This window comes from Mauremys mutica, chromosome 11, assembly GCF_020497125.1.
Source record: "Mauremys mutica isolate MM-2020 ecotype Southern chromosome 11, ASM2049712v1, whole genome shotgun sequence".
NCBI lineage: Eukaryota > Metazoa > Chordata > Testudines > Geoemydidae > Mauremys > Mauremys mutica.
Genome location: NC_059082.1, coordinates 61640664 through 61663228, shown reverse-complemented (window position 1 = coordinate 61663228; position 22565 = coordinate 61640664). Strand labels below are relative to the sequence as shown.

Genomic DNA, 22565 nt, shown 5'->3' with positions numbered 1-22565 from the left:
TTGGTCATGTGAACTCTATGTAACACACTGGCAAAGCAAGTATTGCATTCCACTAGAGGACAATAACTTACTATTTATAAAAGACCAGGGAGATACTCTTTTAGCTCAAGTGGTAAAAGTTTGTTGTTGTGGTGTTGAAGATTCTCAGGGTACGTTTACACTACGGGATTATTCCGAATTTGCATAAACCGGTTTTGTAAAACAGAATTTATAAAATCGGGTGGAGCGCGGCCATACTAAGCACATTAAATCGGTGGTGTGCGTCCATGGTCCGTGGCTAGCGTCGATTTCTGGAGCGTTGCACTGTGGGTAGCTATTCCCTAGCTATCCCATAGTTCCCGCAGCCTCCCCCGCCCCTTGGAACTTCCGGGTTGAGATCCCAGTGCCTGATGGGGCAAAAATCATTCTCGCGGGTGGTTCTGGGTAAATGTCGTCAGTCACTCCTTCGTCTGGGAAAGCAACAGCAGACAAGCATTTCGCGCCTTTTTCCCCTGGATTGCCCTGGCAGATGCCATAGCATGGCAATCATGGAGCTTTTTTTGCCGTTTGTGACTCTCACCGTATGTGTACTAGATGCCGCTCACAGAGGCGATTCAGCAGCGCTACACAGAAGCATGCTTTTGCTTTTGCATGACAGCAGAGATGGTTACTAGCCATATTGCACCATCCAAACCCTTCCATAAATTGGAACTGAGGATGATCATGGCTACCAGTCCTTTTGTACCATTTGCTGCTAGTGCCCCTGGTCAATCAGCCAGGGGCACAAAAGCCAAGAGTGGTTACTAGCCATATTGCACCTTCCATCGTTTTGTACCATTGGCTGCTGTCATAAGTGCCCCTGGCCGATCAGCCAGGGGCGCAAAAGCAAAAATTGGGAATGACTCCCTGAGTCAATCCCTCCTTTTTGGTATCTAAAAATAGAATCAGTGCTGCCTAATATAGGCAAGTGTGCTAGAGAACCACCTGCTCTGTGTCAGAGCCCGCAGAAATTATTATCTGTATGCTATTCACAGGGGGTGCTCCTGTAACAACCCCACCTGTTGATTCCGTTCTTCCCCCAGCCTTTCTTGGCTACCGTAGCATTGTCCCCCCACTTGTGTGATGAATTAATAAAGAATGCAGGAATAAGACACACTGTTAGTGAGAAATGAGTGGAAGGCAGCCTCCAGCTGCTATGATAGTCCAGACAGGACATTAAGCAGTGTGTAGGAGAGAAGCCCAGCATCCCACTGCTAGTCCAGGGGCAACTGAATCTTTTCTTTACACATGAAGGGTGGGGGCTGATGGAGCTCAGCCCCCTGTTGCTATGATGAGGATGGTTACCAGCCATATTGCACCATCCATCCACCAGAAAAAATTAGGGCCAATAGGCTGATGACGAGGACGGTTACCAGTCCTTTTGTACCATCAGCTGAGGCTGATGATGAGGATGGATTTCCATCATTTTGTATGATCAGCTTATGCTGATGATGAAGATGGATTTCCATCCTTTTGTACCATCAGCCGCCCATGGCGGGGGGGGGAGCAAGGATGTTGGTGTTGAGTGCTGCACTATCGCGTCTATCTGCAGCATTCAGTAAAGATAGGGTGACATGTAAAAGAGTCAGAGGATTGTTTTACCTTTCGCTTCTGGGGGTGGGTGGGGGGTGGGTGAGTAGATTGCCAAGCTATGCCCTGACCCACCGCGGACACTGTGTTTGACCCTAGAAGCATTTGGAGCTCAGCCAAGAATGCAAATAATTTTAGGAGGCTGCAGGAACTGTGGGATAGCTTCAGTCCTCCAGTCCATGCGCATCCATTTGATTCTTTGGCTTTCCGTTACGCTTGTCACGCTGCAGTGCGCTGAGTCCTTGCTATGGCGTCTGTCTGGAGATTTTTAAAAAAGGATTCTGAATTTCATCTTCTGTAATGGAGCGCTGATAGAACGGATAGAACGGATTTGCCTGCCCTTACAGCGATCACATCCGCATGGTCCATGCGGGAGCTCTTTTTTTTATTTTGATTTCGGACTGCATCGCCACCCGTGCTGATCGGAGCTCCACGCTGGGCAAACAGGAAATATTCAAAAGTTCGCGGGGCTTTTCCTGTTTACCTGACCACTGCATCCGAGTTCAGATTGCGGTCCAGAGCGGTCACTGGTGCACTGTGGGATAGCTCCCGGAGGCCAATACCGTCGATCAGCGTCCACACTAACCCTAATCCGATATGTTAATACCGATACTAGCGTTACTCCTCTCGTTAGGGAGGAGTACAGAAACCGGTTTAAAGAGCCATTAAAATCGATATAAGGTGCCTCCTAGTGTGGACGGTTTTGGCGTTAAATCGGTTTTACGCTCCTAAAACCGATTTAAACGCCTAGTGTAGACCAGGCCTCAGTTCAAATCCTGCTGGCAACCCATGTGAGATGGGAGAGGGGTTGTTACATGTACACTAAACATGAGCATATAACTCTCAACTGGGCTTGGAATTGGACACTGCTGTGGGTGCAGAGTTCAGAGCTGGCCTTAGTATTTTTGACTGGCACTGCAAAACAACAGACTGGGCCTGAAAAAACCCTCCCCAGACATAACAGTGTTTTATCGCACTACTCTGCACAGAGCAGGCCTAGGGATTCTGGGAAGTGTTCCTTAGCAAGATGATTCTTTGGGGATATATCCCAAACTTAACTGAGGGGAGCGTGTGTGAGGAGAAATCTTCGGAGGTCTCACCTCCAAGGATCCTAAGGCACCATAGGCTTGGCAGGGTCCAAATACTGCCTCCAACAGAATTTAAAGACATTTATGGCACAAAAGGGCCCTTTTCACGGCTAATCTCAGGATGACTAACAGGACGCTTTCAATGTCAAAAACTTGCTGATTCAGTACTTTCTCTTCCCAGCTGCAGCAGCTGTTCATTGACTCTACAAACAAGCCTGCTTTCCAGACACTAGTCAGGTCCTGGTGTCAGTTTCCATTGCAGCTGGAGGCAGCAGACTAGTCCAATTAAATCGGATTCATATTGTTAGCATAGAGGAGGTTACTTAATGGGGCTCCTACATCACTTAAGAGACCACTATGTACTTTACATTCCGTACTCAGAATGCCTCTGTAGTGAATCACTCACTTTTTAATTTCTCTTGTTACTAGCCAAATAGCTTCCTCTTAAGTCATGATATAATCACATAATAATATACACCCTATATATGTATGTATACACCAGATTTTTTGACCTTCAGGTTATTATATACAGTTTCTAGAACAGTAATATATATTTATTGTATACACATAATATATATTTGTACAATATGTGTGTTGTATACCATAATATAGTCATATAATAATACACACCCTTGGAATAAAAAATAAAATTATTCATTCTCCCTGTAGAATTGATAATTCCACAGGCTCACCAGCCCTATAGGAAAATGTATCTGAAATTAGAAGCATTTTATTATGTCCTGCATAACTGATGGATTTGAGTCAATTCCTAATATTTAGATTTACCAGTTGGCTTTCAAAAGCTAAATTCACGTGATTAGTGGATAAGATTAAAAGGCATGGTTCAATGTCTATTGAAATCACTAGGAGTCTTTCCACTGACTTCAGATCAGGTTGAGAGTCCATATGACTTCAAGATGATAATACAGCAGTACTAGCTAGATTCTTCTCTATACTTTGAGTTATATTTGGTTCAAAGTAGAGCTGGTCCAAAATTTTCAACAAAACTTTTTTGGTCCACAAAAAAATATATATAATAATAATTTCCAAAATGTATTGTTTCATGGAAACTTTCTTCACGTCCAGGATGGAATTTCTGGCCTCATAGACAGAGAGACTCACCCTAGAATAGCAAATAGCCCAGTGGTTAGAACACTCATCTAGGATGTCAGAGACCAGATCAGGTACAGCAGGAGTTTGTGAGATGCCCTAACCATTTAGCTGTTGACTATTCTGGAGGTATCTTCACATTTTTGAAAGGTCTCATTTGCATAGGAACAGGCCATCCCTGGTTCAAAGGTCGTGTAAGAGGTCACACTGTTTAGGTTCAGAATTCTACATCAGAATCCAAATTCAAAGACAAAACAGATACAAGTAAAATTGTGTGGGCTCACCACATCCATCAGAAGTTGGAGACATGGCACCAATTCTTCCTCCTGTATGCTATGGTGGAATAGAAACATCTACTTACCAGCTGGGAAGCAGGATCGATAGGCTCTGAACCTCTCAGTGCTCTCAGCTAAAAGGATGGTAGCTCTGGTGAGATGTTTGATAATAGAGAGGATCCGTGGAGCTATAATGAAGGATAAGGGATGCCCTACCCTTACCCTTTCAAGCAAAAGAATCCTATCCAAAGAAAAATTCTTACTGAAGGGAAACTTACTGAAAGAAGGGCCTTTGACTGGGTGGACTCTTCTCCTCTCTTTGCAGACATGGGAATATTTTCTTTCAATATCATTTCATTCTAAAAATGCAAAGGGGAAAGTCAGTGGAGCTTTGCAGAGCCATAAATATAGTAAAAATTAAGGCCACGTCCTCAGCCGGTGTAAATCAATATAGCTACACTGATGTCCACATTCCGCAGAAGAGCTGATTCATATGTGTTGAGTATGGCGCTACAGGTGATTGCAATATTCAATACAGCTATAATCTTAAGTATTCAGAATTATACATCCACTGTTGCATAGTGTCATCTGCGTGTGATTAAACCTTCTCACTGCTTGTAAAGTGAAATAGTACAACATCCAGTCATTATGTGTAGATTTAATTTGTAAAAAACAATATGGAAAAAAGCATGTAAGACAAGTGTATGGGTCAAACTAGCCTATGAACATGCTGGAACTTTACATAATTTTTTTAAGAGAGTTTGGTCTGTAGTTTGCTATTTTAGTCAAGAATTTAATTTCGAAATATTGAAGTTTGTGTACATACATCTAAGAAATCAAGGGCCTAAATCCAAAGCTCAGTGTAGTCAATGTGTGTCTTGCCAATGGTTTCAATGGGCTATGGCTCATGCACTAAAACCACACTACACTCACTAAAGTCAACAGAGAGACTCCTATCGACTTCAGTGGGCTTGGATCAGGCTCCATAGGAACAGTGCCTATATTACAGAACAAAATTATCAATACAGCATAGAACAGATCTGTACAATAAGCCATTATATAGGCAACACACAAGGCACATGTGCTGAATGATGCATCTCCTGCACTTTCATGAAACCTTTATGCCTTCTGTTTGTTTTCTTGCTGGGGGAGCAGAGGGAGGCGGCTAGGTAGGATGCAGTGACTTGCTACAATAGCCACATACATGGTTAAGTCAAGGAAGAGCTCATCAGCCCCAAGTTTTGCCATTAACTCTGAGAGCTCTTGCTTTTTTGGCTCTAAGTCAGACTTTTAACATTAGGTTAATGGGCTTTTTTGTAGTTTAATGAAATGATGAATGGGAATGTTACTGAATACGATATCTTTTGAACTACATGAAATACTCCATACAAGCCAAGATGGGGCTACTGAAGCAGTAACTATTTTAGAGAAGCACAAATCATCCAGACAAACTCGCTCCAAGCGTTGCATAGGAATAAAAAAGCAACTTTGCTCTGCTCTGTTATTCACAAAGTCCACATGCAGTGACTGGAGACTTTCATGTTACATTAATACAAGCAGAAGTCACAGGCCCAGTACCTATGGTTAGAGAAAAGAGTTAGACTAAAAGCTTTGGAGACAAAGAAATGTTGGCATTTTAATTAAAATAACTCTGCCAGCTTTGACATGCTGTTTGTCCTCTACTCCAGCAAACACCTCCCTGTGCTGCCTTTATGCATGAAGCACTCTGCCTGAACTTGTCCACAAGGTCACCATGCTCTCCTTATTCAAATCCCACCGACAGCAACTAGCCAGCTGCAAAAGGCAAGATTACAAGGTAATTCAGTCTACATATTACAGACACATTTTATAAGTGTGTGTGTAGATCATATCAATACATACATACCCACGCAGCAGATTTGTTGACCTCCGGGTTACACTGTGAATGTGGTTATTTATTGTTTACATTACAGCAGCACCTAAGGCAGGCACTGTACAATCATAGCAAGTAACAGTTCCTGCCCCCAAGAGTTTATGATCTAAATAGACAAGACAAACAAAGGATGGGAGAAAAGAAGTGTTATCACCCGCACTGTACAGGTATGGAATTGAGGCCAGAGGGAGGAGGTCACACAGTGCCCGAGGTCACACAGTCTGGAGAAGAGCCCAGATCTCTTGAATTGAGTTCCAGGGAAGTAACCGCTACCTTTGGGAATCTGTCCTGGGTACAGCTGATCAAAGAAACTGAGAAAGTTTCTATGATAATTTTTGACTGAAATTTTAAAAATCATATTTGCAGTAGAGCCCGTAGGTCAACAAAACTGGACAATGACAGAGGCAGAGAAGCAAAGGTGCAGAGTCAAAGAACCTTCCTTAAAAGGCCCTGCCCCCATTCCTGCTTAAACCTGGAGGTTACTTGCTTGAGCACCACTGCTCATATCACAAATGGAGAGAGGCACTAATTTAATCTCAGGGATAATACTTTAAAACTGTAAAAAAAAAACAAAAAAAACCAAAGAGATTCACCTCCTTGTGGCTGTCATTACTCCTGTCCCAAACAACTCTTGCATTTGCAGAGGACATTACTTCAATCAGGAAGGTCACAGTTATGTAACTAAGGGAAAAATGCAAGAGACATTGATTCTGGAATATTGCATGCTTGCTTCATTCTTAACAAGATACTGCAAAAAATAGCCCTAATTCATTTATCTCACTCAGACTTTTAACTGAGATGGGACAATGAGGAGAAGTTTAGATCTGGATCTGAATTAATTTAGCCTGGAATTTGGGTTTCCAGGTAAAATTGTGTCTGGATTTTAAGAACCTGATTCTTCTCATTTTATCAGTGCAACTCCATTGTTTTCAGTCGATTGTAGTCGAGTGTAAATGAGAGGAGAAACAGGGCCATCATTTGGATTTGACTCCCTGAAACCCCTTCAGCTATTTTTTTTTTACGTCAGCTGAATCTGAACTGGAAATAGAAAAGAGGCCCTCTTCCTCTTATAGCTCTGATTTGGAACCAAACCTATTAGGGCGGGTTAGAACCCAGGGATTTTTACCTCAACCTGCCTTTCCTTTTCCTCAACTATACCCCCTGAAACTCAAATGGGATCAGACTGGAGGATCTGGCTTTATCTCATATCTAGTCTAAGTTTTTCCTGTGAGCCCGTGTTTGTAATAACGATCACTAGAGAAAGGACTATGCAGCATATGTGTGGAGCAAAGCGTGTTTTGTACAGTAAGACATGTGGGCATGTCCCTGTTGCTGCTGAGCAGCCATTTTGCGTCTATTCCTGCAGACGCACAGGGTGCTGTGACTCATACTTGCTGCGTGCGCAGACCATAGCCTGTGGCTGAACCAGTCCTTTTCAATGGTCTTAACTAGTATATCGCACAAGATATGTCAAGCCTCATAGTTCTTTCATTTGCATTACAATAGCGTCTACAGGCCCCAAATGAGCTTCAGCGCCCCATTGTGCTAGGTGCTGTATACACACAAAGCAAGAGACCACTCATAACCCAAAGAGTTTGTGCTCTAAATAGACAAGACAGAGGGTGGGTGGAGTAAGGGAAAGTGACTTGCTCATGATCACACAGCAAGTCAGTGGCAAAGCCAGGAACTGAATCCTCCTCAGAATAAAATATTGTAAGAACAGAAAATGTTGTTCCATTCGTGTAGCCTGAATACTATCGTACGATCTGGAATGGGATGAGTGAATACACACTTCCTGAACTGCACTCAGGGTACGTCTACACTACAAGACTATTTCGAATCTACTTAACTCGAATTTGTGGAATCGACCTTATGAAGTCGAATTTGTGTATCCACACTAAATACACTAATTCGACTGTCTGAGTCCACAGTAACGGGGCCAGCGTCGACTTTGGAAGCGGTGCACTGTGGGAAGCTATCCCACAGTTCCCGCAGTCCCCGCTGCACATTGGAATGCTGGGTAGAGCCCCCAATGCCTGCTGGGGGAAAAAATGTGTCGAGGGTAGTTTTGGGTAACTGTCATCATTCAACCGTCACTCCCGCCCTCTCTCCTTGAAAGTGCTGGCGGGAAATGTGTTCGCACCCTTCTCTGGTCGGTTACAGCTCGGACGCCACAGCACTGCGAGCATGGAGCCCGCTGCGATCATCGCTGCACTTATGGCCGTTGTCAACTCCTCGCACCTTATCGTCCACCTCTTCCACAGTCAGCTGCTGAGAAATCGGGCGAGGAGGCTCCGTCAGCGCGGTGAGGACAGGAAGTCACAGAGTGGCGCAGACCTCTCACAAAGCAGGGTACGCCACGCAGTGGAGATCATGGTGGCAATGGGTCAAGTTCATGGTGTGGAACGGCGATTCTGGGCCCGGGAAACAAGCACGGATTGGTGGGACCGCATAGTGCTGCAGGTCTGGGATGAATCACAGTGGCTGCGAAACTTCAGGATGCGTAAGGGCACTTTCCTTGAACTCTGTGACTTGCTGTCCCCTGCCCTGAAGTGCCAGGACACCCGGATGCAAGCAGCCCTGACTGTGCAGAAGCGAGTGGCCATAGCCCTCTGGAAACTTGCAACGCCAGACAGCTACCGGTCAGTAGCGAACCACTTTGGCGTGGGCAAATCTACCGTAGGGCTTGCTGTGATTCAAGTAGCCCACGCAATCGTTGAGCAACTGCTCTCAAAGGTAGTGACTCTAGGAAACGTCCAGGTCGTCAGAGATGGCTTCGCCACGATGGGATTCCCAAACTGCGGTGGGGCTATAGATGGGACTCACATCCCTATCCTGGGACCAGTCCACCAGGCCAGCCATTACATTAACCGAAAGGGTTACTTTTCTATGGTGCTGCAAGCACTGGTGGACCATAGGGGACGTTTTACCAACATCTACGTCGGGTGGCCGGGCAAGGTTCATGACGCGCGTGTTTTCAGGAACTCTGGTCTGTTTAAACGCCTCCAGGCAGGTATTTTCTTCCCGGACCACAAAATAACGGTTGGGGATGTGCAGATGCCTACAGTGATCCTCGGGGACCCAGCCTACCCGCTAATGCCCTGGCTCATGAAGCCCTATACAGGCGCCTTGGACAGTGAGAAGGAACTCTTCAACTACCGGCTGAGCAAGTGCAGAATGGTGGTGGAGTGTGCTTTCGGACGTCTCCAGGGGAGATGGCGGAGCTTACTGACTCGCTCGGACCTCAGCGAAAAAAATATCCCCGTTGTTATTGCTGCTTGCTGTGTGCTCCACAATCTCTGTGAGAGCAAGGGGGAGACCTTTATGGCGGGATGGGAGGTTGAGGCAAATCGCCTGGCTGCTGATTACGCTCAGCCAGACAGCCGTGCCGATAGAAGATCCCAGCGGGAAGTGCTGTGCATCCGGGAGGCTTTGAAAGCTAGGTTCCTCGGAGAGCAGGGTAACCTATGACTGTCCACTTGATTTACAGAGAAGCTGAACCTGAGCCTGTTTCAGTGTCTGTTGACTTCGATCAGCGGTTACATACCCCGTTCTCCAGGTTTCCCCCCTTCCAACACACGTTTTAAAATAAATTTAATGGAACACTGATTATTAACAAAGTTTTCTTTAACTATGAATTCCTGTTCTAGGGTTGAAACATGGAGGCAGACTGTGGTGGGTACGGTGTGCACTGATGTACAAACCGCTTCTACACTAGAGGAATGACAGGCTCCTGCTCCTACAGCGGTCTCTGGGGGGAGGACGGTTGCAGGTGGGTGTGCAGGAAGGGGTGGGTTTGCAGGAAGGGGTGAGGGGTGCCGTCTTTGGGACGGAGTTTGGATGCAGGCTCTGGGCTGGGGGTTGGGGCGTAGGAAGGGGTGAGGGGTGTGTGGGAAGGGTGAGTATGTGTCCATGGATGAGGGCTCTTGCTGGGGCTCAGGGCATCGGAGAGGCTCGTGGCTAGGGTGGAAGGGCATGGTAAGGGCAGCCTGCCTTGCCATTTGTGGATGGCAGGCGCTAGGACCCTGGGGCAGCATACACCTCACAGACTGACCCTGGACAGCATACACCTCCCAGACTGACCCTGGTGCCTAGTGACTGCAGTCTGTGTGTGTCCTGCTGTTGATCCTGCCCCCAAGTCTGTACCCTGGTAATGGAGGCTGTCCTATGCAATTAAAAAACCCCTCCCCCCCCCTTCACACAAAGTCTTCTGACAAGAAAAACGTGACGGGAACAGTGAATAACAACAAACTACTTTTAATACTCAACTACACAGTGGGGGGATGAAACTTGGATTTTGGACTGGGTGATCCAGGAAGGGAAGCACTTCTCAAAATTTATGGCATGAGAGCTGTGTGGTACATGAGCGCTCTGCTGAGGTGCAGTGACAGTTTTCACGGCCCCTAGTGCCCCTCCTTCTTGTTATTTTGGGTGAGGGGGGGACAGGACTTTGTGGCGGGGGATGGCGGTTGCAGATACAGTGCAGGGGGGCTCTCTCCTCCTGCCTGCGGTCCTGCAGAACATCTACAAGGCGCCGGAGCGTGTCCGTTTGCTCCCTCATTAGCCCAAGCAGTGTTTGAGTCGCCTGCTGGTCTTCCTGCCGCCACCTGTCCTCCCGTTCGCTGTGTGAGCGCTGGTGCTGACATAGGGTCTCCCTCCACTGTCTCTGCTCGGCCGCCTCGGCTCTGGAGCAGGCCATCAGTTCCGAGAACATGTCGTCCCTAGTCTTTTTCTTTCGCCGCCTAATCTGCGCCAGCCTCTGTGAGGGGGAAGCCGGGGCAGTTCGTGAAAGAGCCGTAGCTGTGTGATGGGAAAAAGGAAGTGATTTCCTTGAAAAGATACATGTTTGCGAACACTGAACACAGTCTACTCAGTTTCTGTGAACAAGACCATACAGGGCACCTAGTCTCACGAGCTCTCAGGACAAGTTCGAGATTTCGGAATACGCTTTCATTGGCTGTGGTCTTGCACAGGAGATCGGACAAGCGGGGCGGTACAGCTGAATCCGTGTAGCAGCCAGGCCTGGTAAGCCCTACACTATAGGCTGCTTAACAGTTAATGGATAGCTGTGCACTCCCGCTGAAGGCAATCTGGAAAGCATAAAGTCTGACCCTGTTCCAGCCCCTCGCGGCTGTGCCCGGGAAAGATCACTGTATGCTTTTCCTCTGCGGCCTCCAACACGTGGCTGTTAAACGAAGGTCATTGCTATGCAAAGTAAAAGTCAAGCATTCACAATAGTAACAGTACATTAATTGCCCTAATTAGATGCAGCAGTCGCCGAACGAGATTACCCTGAGGCGGGTCACTCGGCGAGAGAGAGAGAGGATGCTGCTAGAATCCCTGCACAGACCAGGACCGTATGCTGCCATGCTGGTGGAGGCAATGATTCCGCTGTACGTTAGGATGGCCTGGCGCGGAAGAGTGTGCTTCCACAGAGCACCAAATAAGGCACCTCTCCCCAGGAACCTCCTGTGGAGGCTTTTCGAGCTCCTCTACGAGAGCTTCGTGGAAGTGTCCCAAGAGGATTTCTGTTCCATCCCTATATGTGTGGACCTTCTTTTTATATAGTTTTATATGGAAAAGTTTTTATATAGTTTTTATACAGTTTTTATTCCTGTTTTTTAAAAAATAAATGTTTCCATGTTTATAGCACTTGCCAACTGATCCTTCCCCTGATTCGGAGTCCGGGTTAACGGCCGGGGAGGGTTGGTAGGGGATCTCTGTGAGGGTGATGAAGAGATCCTGGCTGTCGGGGAAAGCGGTATTGTAAGCGCTGTCGCCTGCGTCGTCCTCCACAAACCCTTCCTCATCTTCCCCATCGGCGAACATCGCCGAGGAACTGCCCGTCGACACTATCCCATCCTCAGAGTCCACGGTCACTGGTGGGGCAGTGGTGGCAGACCCACCGAGAATGGCATGCAGTGCCTCGTAGAAGCGGCATGTCTGGGGCTGGGCTCCGGAGCGTCCGTTTGCCGCTCTGACTTTTTGGTAGCCTTGTCTCAGGTCGTTGATTTTCACGCGGCACTGCGTTGTATCCCGGCTGTATCCTCTAAGTGCCATGGCTTTGGAGACCTTCTCGTAGGTCTTTGCATTCCGTTTGTTGGAGCGCAGCTCCGAAAGCACAGACTCATCGCCCCACACAGCGATCAGATCCAGAACTTCCCGGTCTGTCCATGCTGGGGACCTCTTTCTATTCTGGGATTGCATGGACTCCTCTGCTGGAGAGCTCTGCATCGTTGCAGGTGCTGCTGAGCTCGCCCCGATGTCCAACCAGGACATCAGATTCAAAGTGCCCAGACAGGAAAAGGAATTCAAATTTTCCCGGGTCGTTTCCTGTGTGGCTGGTCAGAGAATCCAAGCTTGGACTGCTGTCCAGAGCGTCAACAGAGTGGTGCACTGTGGGATAGCTCCCGGAGCTACTAAGTTCGATTTGCATCCACACATAGCCTAATTCGAGATAGCCATGTCGAATTTAGCACTACTCCCCTCGTTGGGGTGGAGTACCGAATTCGAACTAAAGAGCCCTCTAGGTCGAATTAAACGGCTTCCTGGTGTGGACGGTTGAGCGGTTAATTCGAATTAACGCTGCTAAATTCGATTTAAAGTCCTAGTGTAGACCAGGCCTCAGTCACACACTTTTAAACACCTCTGGAAATTAGCCTGGTAAATTCTGAAGCTGTTGGGCTTTTGCTGTATGTGGGTCTGTTTTCTCTCATTTCCACCTCTAGATGGCAGTAGGGTTTAAGGATTTTTTTATTGTTTTTTTTTTTAAAAACCACTGAGGTTCAAATGCATAGGAGGACCAGAAATTCCTATGTAATCTAGATACCTAACTCAGATCTGAGATCCAGTGTCAATCTCCACCTATTTTTGTCTAAAGTTTGAAAAGAGCAGTTCTTGTTCCTCCACGACACATGCTGCTTAGAACACATTGCAAGGTGACTATGACACTAATTATGTTTATGCAAAATTTACTTGGCGATCAGAAAGATCTTAACATGAGCTTTACAAATAAAGCCTAGAAGCCTGAACAAAAAATTCTGGCCATGGCCAAAAGCATAGTATTCCTTTCAATTTTATTTTTACAGCTTGGCTTATTTACAAAGCCAGTGGCTTGACAGTCCTAGTCCTCCTCTCCCATTAAAAAAGCCCAAGCCATCTCTGAGATAACAGCTGGAAAACAATTGATGGAACAGACACCATCTTTCTGTTATAAACGTCCTTCCACCCACTATAGTGCTGACAATAGGCCTGTTAAAAAGATACTGTTGTTACCTAGGAGAGGAAGACTTGCCCAGTGGTCAGGGTCCTAGCATGGGATGCAGGAAACCTTGGTTCATTTTCCTGCTGTGCCACAGACATCCTGTGTGACCTTGGGCAAGTCCCTTGGAAGCTGTGCCTTGGTTTCCGTTCTGTAAAATGGGGATAACAGCCCTGCCTTCCAAGGGTGTTGTGAGGATAATTACATTAAGGACTGTGAGGCACTCAGATATGACAGTATACCTGCCTTAGAGAGATTGATTGGAAGCTCTTTGTAATAAGTTTATAAACATATGAACTTTATTCTAGGTTTGCACACCTCTTACCACCGGGGGGCACTGGCAGATAATAAACAGCACTAGTAATAATAATCTTATACTTCAGCATTCTGAAGGGACAGCAACACTGCTTCACAAGGTGGGCAATCAGAGCAGGACCTTTGCCAATAGCTTTGGTCAGTCTATAGCAGGGGTGGGCAAACTACGGCCTGTGGGCCACATCCGGCCCACCAGCCATTTTAATCCGGCCCTCAAGTTCCCACTGGGGAGCAGGATCTGGGGCTTGTCCCACTCCAGTGCTCCAGCCAGGAAGCAAGGTCGGGGGCCACTCCACGGAACTTTCGGAAGCAGAGGCATGCCCCCCCCCCTCCGGATCCTATGCGTGGGGCAGCCAGGGGTCTCCGCTTTGCACACTGCTGCCACCCCAAGCACCCCCTCGTAGCTCCCATTGGCCGGAAACCGCAGCCAATGGGAGCTGCAGGGGCAGTGCCTGTGGACAGGGCAGTGCGCAGAGCTGACGAGCTGCATGCAGAGCTGCCGGGCCACGCCTCACGTAGGAGCTGGAGTAGGGACATGCCGCTGCTTCCGGGAGCCACTTGAGGTAAGTGCCGCCCGGAGCCTGTACCCCTGAGCCTCTCCCCATGCCCCAACCACCTGCCCCAGCCCATATCCCCCTCCCACCCTCTGAACCCCTTGGTCCCAGCTCAGAGCATCCTCATCCCCTGCCCCACCCCAGATCCCGCACTCCCAATTTGAGCCCTCACCACCCCTCTCCCCCTGCACCATCCCAGAGCCCCCTCCCACACTGTGAACTTCTCTTTTCTGGCCCCACCCTGGAGCCCGCACCCCGAACCAGAGCCCTCACCCCCTCCCACACCCCAACCCCCTATTTGTGAGCATTCATGGCCCGCCATACAATTTCTATTCCCAGATGCGGCCCTTGGGCCAAAAAGCTTGCCCACCCTTGGCCCATAGTCTCGGGACTCAGGAGAAAAAGTAGAAAAAATAATTCTGATTTAATATTTCTATTACAATAGTGACCAAAAGTCCCAATCAGGATCAGGCCTGGCTATGCTAGGTGCTGTTCAAACACAGAAGAGGTAATGGTCCCTGCTCCAAAGACTTACAACCTGAGAAAGGAATCTTACAATTACAGAATTATTCATATACATTTTATCAGACACCAACCACTTCATGTTACACAGCAAAGTTAGAAGAGTTGCAAAGTAGGCCTGGGTCCCAACTAAATCCTAGGATAGGAAGGAGAGATCATGTAAAAAGGTGTTTCTCTGTAGTTTACCTCATCACCATGGCAAGTACCAAGATAACACTGCTCGCCAGCCAGCCTGCATCAGCAAAGGCTTTGGGCAGGGCTAAGATTCCAACTCCGAACATTGAGTTAAATACATACATCATGCCGACCTAGAGTAAAAGAGGTGGGCGTAAGAATGAGCAGAGAATGCCTGAGGGGGGCAGGGGGAAGGTGAGAGCCTGGTGACAACTACCCGAACACTGGGCCACAGAGTCATAGAATTTAAGGCCACAAGGGCCTACCAGAACATGCAGTTTGACTTCCTGTCTATCGCAGCCCACCAACATCACCCAGCACCCGCACGCTAACCCTAGCAACTGAAATTAGACCAAAATATTACAGGAGATAAATTATTATGTGCCATAGGTAGAGAATAGGTGAGACCAGATCAGCCCCTACATGGAAATTTTCCACACAGTGATCAGGAATCTGCAAATTCCCATGCATGGTATGGCACAGAGATCGCGTATACTGTGTAAAGCAGTTTGACTATCTAAGCCCATGGGTCTTGGGGTCCTCACAGAGGCCCTGGACCTTTCCACAGCTTCCCACTGGTCACCTCACCACCCCAGCCTGCATAGCAACATCCTGAACATGCCTTCAACCCCAGAGAGGTTTCACACAGCTGGTGGAAGAACTAACGTAATGCTGACATGATCATTGTTTTACATGCTCATTCCACATGGGCATTTCTGTGCATGACAACATGGACAGTAGCGGTAACCCCCCCAGCTCCACACCTCACGGGAATGTGGGGGGGTTGGTAGGAGGGTGGATGCTACACATCTGGAGCTCTTCCCCTTCCACACACTTCTTGTTCAGGGCACGATCTATTCTCATGGGAGACATTTTCCCTTATGCAGAGAACCAAGTCAAGGCCTACTCTCTACTTGCTCCCTGCGTAAGCCCTCAAAATGGGACTTGCATGGTTCCCAGTCCTCTTGCAGCCCCTCTGCACAGAGGTGAATTTCATCCTCAGCCATTTTGACTGGTGCTCTCGGACCTCTGCAAAGCCTCTCCCAGAAGTGGCTTCACAAAAGTCTTGAGTCACCATTATAGAAAGACCTTGACAAGCCTAGTCCTACAGGGAGCTGATTTAATTTATGCCTTCATGACTAACTTCTAGCTGAAGTAAACTCCTGTAGCAAACCAGAAATGGCTCAGATCATCCTGTGCTTTTTCTCTCAGCTGGGGACACACCACCACGTACTGTATGGTTCATGTGGTGTATGGTTGTACACCATGGTTGACTGAACTCATTCACTCCCAGACAGTTCTTCTCTGCCTGCTCTCCCCTCCCTTGCCCCACTCCCAGACAAATCTCAGCATCACCAATATAACTAGAGCTCATTATTTATAGAGCCACTAGCTTCTGAAATGTCTCTCTCTGAAAATGGCTTTGTGGGCCTTTATTCTCTCAATGATTCTACATCAGATTGGCTCCGTTCACAACTCAAAGGACAAACTATTTTTGTTGGGTTTTATTATTGTTGCCTTTTGTTTGTTTCCTTTAAACTGTCCAGCCTTGAAAACTCCACCTGAGATGAAAACCTCAGCTATGATTTTCTGCTTCTTATCTCCTCACCAGAAAGAAACAAAAATATGCAGTTTGTTTAAAAAACGGGGAAGGGGCTGATTCTCCTCCCACTTACGAAAGCAAAAATCAGGAGTAAGTTTTATTTTAGTCAGTGGAGACACACCAGTGTAGACCTCGTGTGAAACAAGACTCGGGCACAAAGATTTTAAAAGGCTGAATTAGACACAAAGCAGTGCCGAGTATACTAGCGATAAGGCTTCTGCTTTTCAGTGTTTATTAATTTAATTTTTCCAAGGTGGTTTTTTTGGGTGGGAGGGGTTAGCATTTTTTTGTTTTCAGTAGGAATCCAAAAATCAGGATTTTTGGGGCTCTCTTTGTATATACAGTGATGAGTCATATATATTACTCATTACAGAAGTATATACCAAAATGAGTAAAGTGCACTAGGAAACATTGCAAGGAGATTAATGTAGTGGTTTTTGAAACAGCACGATGGAACCTGTAGTGGATTCCAGCAGGGTCCACATGGACCAATTAACATGCAAGGTATTAGTGCACTTTAGACATCACTCCCCCCCATAGTCCAATTACTGCTGTGTCAACAAGCTCCTTAGGAACAAAGTAACCATTTCTGGTGTTTATTGGATAAAACACTGATTTCTTTTCTTTGTGGGTGTTTGTTGCTGTATCTGGGGTGCTTTATCCATATTCATCAGTTAAAACCTAAAATAATAAATCCTACTACAGAGAACGACCCTGCAAGGGCAGAGAGCTGGACACTTTTCAGCAGCCCCCTGCACCATTTCCTAGATTTTAAGGCCAGATGGGATCTTTATAATCATCTAGCCTGAGCTCTTGCGTAGCACAGGCCAGGGACTCCTGTCTGAGCTACTTCCATCACACAGGCCTAGCCCTCGGACTCTTTCCTTCTCCCTGGCTCTCATTCACCTTCCCCCCCACACCCTTTCCCTGACTCCGCTGCACCAAGATTTTATGGCTCTGCTCCTAGAAGTTCACCTAGCTCCCCTATGCTCCCCTTCTCACTTACCTGAATAATATTACTGTCAGGATTATCAGGTGGCCAAATTAGGGGGTGGGGGAGTCTGTTAAAAGAACGACCCCGTTGCACAGTTCTCTGTGCCTCAGCGCAACCATTTATGTCAGAGGTGAGATTTCCACTCCCCGCTCTGGATCCTTTACACCATGTAAAAGGGCTGGGGCAGTGCCATAACTTAGACAGACCCTGGGAGCTCAAAGTCACCTTAGCCCCCACAACGCCTGGGCAGGCTGCACATTCTATGCTGAGCATCTTGGAGGTCCAGCACAGAACCTCCCCCAAGATCTGGACTGAGCATCAGAGCGCTTAAAAAAAACCAGCCAGTGGATTTGCCTTACACACTATGGGCCCTTTACAGCACTCCTGCAGCATAAAGAGAACTTCATGTAGATGAGAATCAGGCCCTACAGGGCTCATAAAACACAGAGGTCAATGACCTACCAGAACATCTTGCAAAAGCCCCCTTGCAAGTGCTGGGATCCCAGCTCACTTAAATCAAAGCACTGAGACTCAGTAGTGGGGTATACGACTATAAGCTGTATCAATCAATCATGCCTGCGGTGCACAAACAGCCACACAGCACTGGCTATTTAACAAGACTCCCAATGTCTTGCCCTGGAATCTGTTGGGGTAACTAAGAATCCATTCTAGATATTGCAAAGATCAGTCTCTTCTATGGTTGTTCCAAAATCCTGGTCAGGAATAAGGCAGGGCTCTCACCAGGACACTACATCCACCTGTTCTGTAAAAAAGTCATTCTGAAAGAGCATTTTACCATCAGTGAATATTGACTTTCCATTCCCATCATTCACTTCTTGGTCATGTCCTGTAAAGAAACAAAGTCAAATGATGGGGACAATCATCTTATTAAATACCCCATGTACTATCAAAGTCCCATTTACTCTGTGGGAAGCTGGATCTAAATTCTACAGCAAGCCCCTGTGGTTAAGTGTCAGTCTGTTGGGGCAGACTGCAAGTTATATGGCAGCTAATGGAAAATTCAAAGGGGAGGTACTAGAGAATTAAAACTAGGAAAGGAATAATCCTATCCGCATAAACAACACAAGAGATACTTTCTTCATGTGGCTAAGACATTAGGATGGGAACTCAGAAGTTCTGTGTGGGGGAGGTTTCTTGCACTACCACAGACCTTGTGTGGACAAGTCACTTACGGTAATCTGTGACCCAGATTTTTAAAGAAGCCTAATGTCTTGTTTTCAAAATGGATTTAAGCATTTAGGTGCCTAAATCTCATTGACTGTTGATATAATTTTGGCCCATAGTACCTAAATACCTTTTGAAATGAGACTTCAGTTCCTAAGTCAGTTAGGCATTGCAACACTAAGCACACCACCACCTAAACGCCTCAGTTCCCCATCTGTATAATGGAGGTAATAATACTTCCCTGCTTCACAAGTGTGTTGTGAAGATAAATTCCCTGAGGCTTCTGAAACATTCAGCTATGGTGGTGGCTGTAGACAAAGTCCTGTTTGAGATGGAGGTAAATCCAGCTTTTTGGAGAAAAGGGGACTCACTTGATTACAAATATAATCAGGAGAAGACTCTTCCTTTGAAGTCCAACCTACCTGAAACCAGAAAGTCAACAAGCTGGTCATTCACTGCACACATGTCCAAAAAGATGGTCAGCAGTGGAACAGATTTCTGCATGGGATTATACTGAGTCTTCGGGTTGCATGACAAAACTATCATTCTAAGGGATTTAAACTGAAAGGGCACAGACCGATTTTCATGTGTTTCATGTGCAGATTAACACAGGTTTGACAATAAAGCAAAACTTGTGAATCAAAAACAGTAAAAAAAACCTGCCCTTGCCCAGTGGAAAGGCATGTAAGATGAAAGAGGCAGGCTAACCAGTCAAGTTAAACTCATGCCTGCTGCACGAGAAAGATGGCAGTGTAGAGATTTTCTTCTATGGTGTACAGTAAACATGCAAATATGGCAAATTTATTCCAGATTAGCAATTTCAATGTTTTAGAAGTAAGGAACTTGGACCCAATACTTCTATTCTACAGCACTGTTCAGTCAACAATCTTAAAGTTCATCAATTAAACCTCACAATTCCCATGAGATCAGTGTTATCTCACTGCATCGATGGGTGAATCAAGGCACCTAAAAGTTACTACGCCATTTACACAAAACTACACACCAGAATAAAAATCTGGGGTGAAACCTGGCCCCACTGAAGTCAATGACAAAACTCCCAGGGACTTCAGTAAGGTCAGGAGTTAGCCCTGGAATCCTGCTTTGACCATAACCCCCTTTTTTTGGGGGCACCATCTCTGCTTTCCCAGCTGGTTAAAATTGGAATCAGCATAACATTTCTAAAACCTCAATATTCTGTGTCCCCTTTACAGTATTCTAAAAGAAACAAAGTTAAAAGAAGCAGAAACAATGTAAGCAAGAAATCACTCACAGCCCAAGCGTTCTCAGCATGAGTGCATTACACCAACACTGAGCATAGCGTGCTAGCAGTGACATCGCTGCCCTAGCACATAGAGAAAGCACTACGAGGACCCTTGAACACTGCAAATTTCACAGTCACATGTATGCTTGATACATTTAAGGGTTTGTTCTTCCTTTTCATAAGTTTTTTCCCCATAAACCCCCTTCACATCAATTATCAGAGGGGTAGCCATGTTAGTCTGGATCTGTAAAAGCAGCAAAGAGTCCCGTGGCACCTTATAGACTAACAGACGTATTGGAGCATGAGCTTTCGTGGGTGAATACCCACTTCGTCGGATTCACCCACGAAAGCTCATGCTCCAATACGTCTGTTAGTCTATAAGGTGCCACAGGACTCTTTGCTTCACATCAATGGAGCTGCAGTCTGCACATCAATTGATAGAAGGGTAAATCCTCGTTTTCCCCAGCACCAAAATACTGTGAAACTTTGCAGTGTGAAAGAAGCCTTAGCTTGATCCAGATCCTCAGTTGGCATAGCTCCATTGACATCAATGGCTTACACCAGTTGAACATCTGGCGCAGCTTGACAAAGATTTTATTAGTGGTGTGGGTAAGCCTAGTTAGAGGTTGCCAACTGGCCTGCTCTGAGGGGCAGTGTATTCCCTTTAGAGATAACAAAGGGTCTGTTCAAGAGGATGGCCTCTGCACATTCCTTTGAGAGATACTTATTCACTCCCACTGTATTACTCTTCAAGTAATTTGGGAAAAGAGCAGATTATGGAATTAAAGCAACCAAGGTCACATTAACTCCTGTTTTCCCAGGTTTGGTCAATTATTGTGCTAATTAGGAGAGGACACTGCATTCAGCTAACCAGACTGGAATTCTAGAGACTTCTCATTGCACCAGGCATGAGCGCACACTTTATTTTTATCTTGCCCCAAAGCTATGCTTTGGCTCAACGAGAGAGAGAACAGAACTCAGGCCCTCCGATTCCCCTGTGCTGTAGGCCTCCGCTTGGCATGGCGCTTAAGCATGTTTCATTAGCAATAAATGATGCAGCTGGCGGGGTGTAGGAAAGATCTTACTGTGCATGCGCAGAGACTGGTGTTGCAAGCTGATAGCTCTGTGTTTGGCTGCTTAGCAGCCTGGCCTAGCTGGCACTCCTGAGCCCGCCGATGGCACACTGAACTAGGCCCCTCTGGAAACGTGATGCTCTATTGTCCACTTTCACTCTCACATGAGTGACTTCAAGCATGTGACTAGAGCTATTCATTTCAATAGCACTACTTGTGCTTAAAGGCAGGCATATGCTTCACTGCCTTAGTCCACAGACCATGTTTCCTCTCTCAAGTGTAAGCAATAGTTTGGATACTTTTTGGAACCACTTTCAGCTGCCAGGCTAGAAATACTGTGGGGAAAGGACTCATCATGTTGACTACACTTTCCAAACCTCAACCTGAGTTTTGCATTCAGTTTGGGCAATTTATTTTATCCAAGCTAGTTCACCCTTCTCTCTGGCTCACCAGTGGCAGTCGCCACCTGCCTTGCATCACTTCTCAATGGTTAGAAGTTTCCTCAGTACTGAACCTGTCCTTGTTTCACACGCCAGTCTCATGATCTGACGCGCTCCTGTACAGCTGCAATTCCAGAAGAGAGTGGTGACCTCAGGCAAGTCACTTTCCCTCTCTTTGCCTGTTTCCTCTCCTGCCCTTGGTCTTGTCTGTTCAGTTTGTAAGGTCTTCAGGACAGGGCCCATCTCTTACCACGTATTTGTACAGCACCTAGCATGAGGGGCCCTCGGTCTCAGCTGGGCTTCCAGGTGCTACAGTAATACAAATAATGCTGCAAGTGACTCTGGTGAGTGCTATTTGTAAATCTAAACAGTCTGCGAGTGATAGGGTAAATCTCTCTCTATTCAGGAATGGTTGTAGCACAGTAAGATTGGACAAAACATCAAAAAGTTGGTGATAGCCTCCCAAATACACACACATACACATTGGTCAAAAGTTGTGCCCATTTGAGGACTGGTCCACTGAATGAGATTAGTTGGTGATGTCATCCAATAAGTACTGGGCTAGACGTCCACAACACAAGAATCACCACCCTGATTGAAGTACCCCTTGATACCTCACCAGAAAGCCCAAGGACTGATTAGTCCTGAAAACAGGTCAATACGCTGCCACTTCCTGTACACGTCTGTAGGAAAATACAAGGACTCCAGAATTTAGTGTAGCCAAGTCCAATACTTTTCTTAGACACTGAGCCAAAGATTCACATTGACTTTAAGAGGCGTGGGTTCAAGCCCTAATTCGCAGAAATACAGAAACAAGACTTACTTCACAAAGTTTTGGCCACCATACCGGCATGCTCAGGCGGCCTCTCTCTCCTCATCTGTGTACCCAAATGCAAGAAAATGTGATAATGGTGCTGTGAATTTCACTTTAAGAGACTTATTGGCAGCTGTTGCTGACTAAAAGTGTTCTGTACAGAATTAAGTGTCATAATCCAGGAGTTCCTAAATTCTAAATTCTATGCTGTTTGGTTAGTCAATAAGACAAAATGGAGACATGAACTAATTTAGCAGGCATCTGGAACAAGACAAGTGGCTGACTGACAACATCCAGGTTCCTGCTGAGCTAGAATCTTTGGTACGCATTCAAGCTGATTTTTGACCTTTCCTTCAGAGTTCACCAAACACTTTCA

The 22565-nt window shown here is 46.4% G+C and overlaps 1 protein-coding gene across 1 annotated transcript in view; it reads right to left on the bottom strand.

The window, feature by feature from the left end:
* The window catches only part of LOC123344115 (transmembrane protein 104-like), a 105683-nt gene extending 83358 nt beyond the window's left edge, over nucleotides 1–22325 (bottom strand). The window contains exons 1-6 of the mRNA XM_044979912.1: nucleotides 22199–22325; nucleotides 18973–19023; nucleotides 18213–18263; nucleotides 14832–14953; nucleotides 6587–6674; nucleotides 4360–4440 (exon numbers count right to left, since the gene is read on the bottom strand). Of these exons, the coding sequence (XP_044835847.1) occupies nucleotides 4360–4440; nucleotides 6587–6674; nucleotides 14832–14953; nucleotides 18213–18245 (324 nt within the window). The 5' untranslated portion in view covers nucleotides 18246–18263; nucleotides 18973–19023; nucleotides 22199–22325. The remainder of the gene's footprint in view (nucleotides 1–4359; nucleotides 4441–6586; nucleotides 6675–14831; nucleotides 14954–18212; nucleotides 18264–18972; nucleotides 19024–22198) is intronic.
* Nucleotides 22326–22565: the final 240 nt, after the last annotated feature.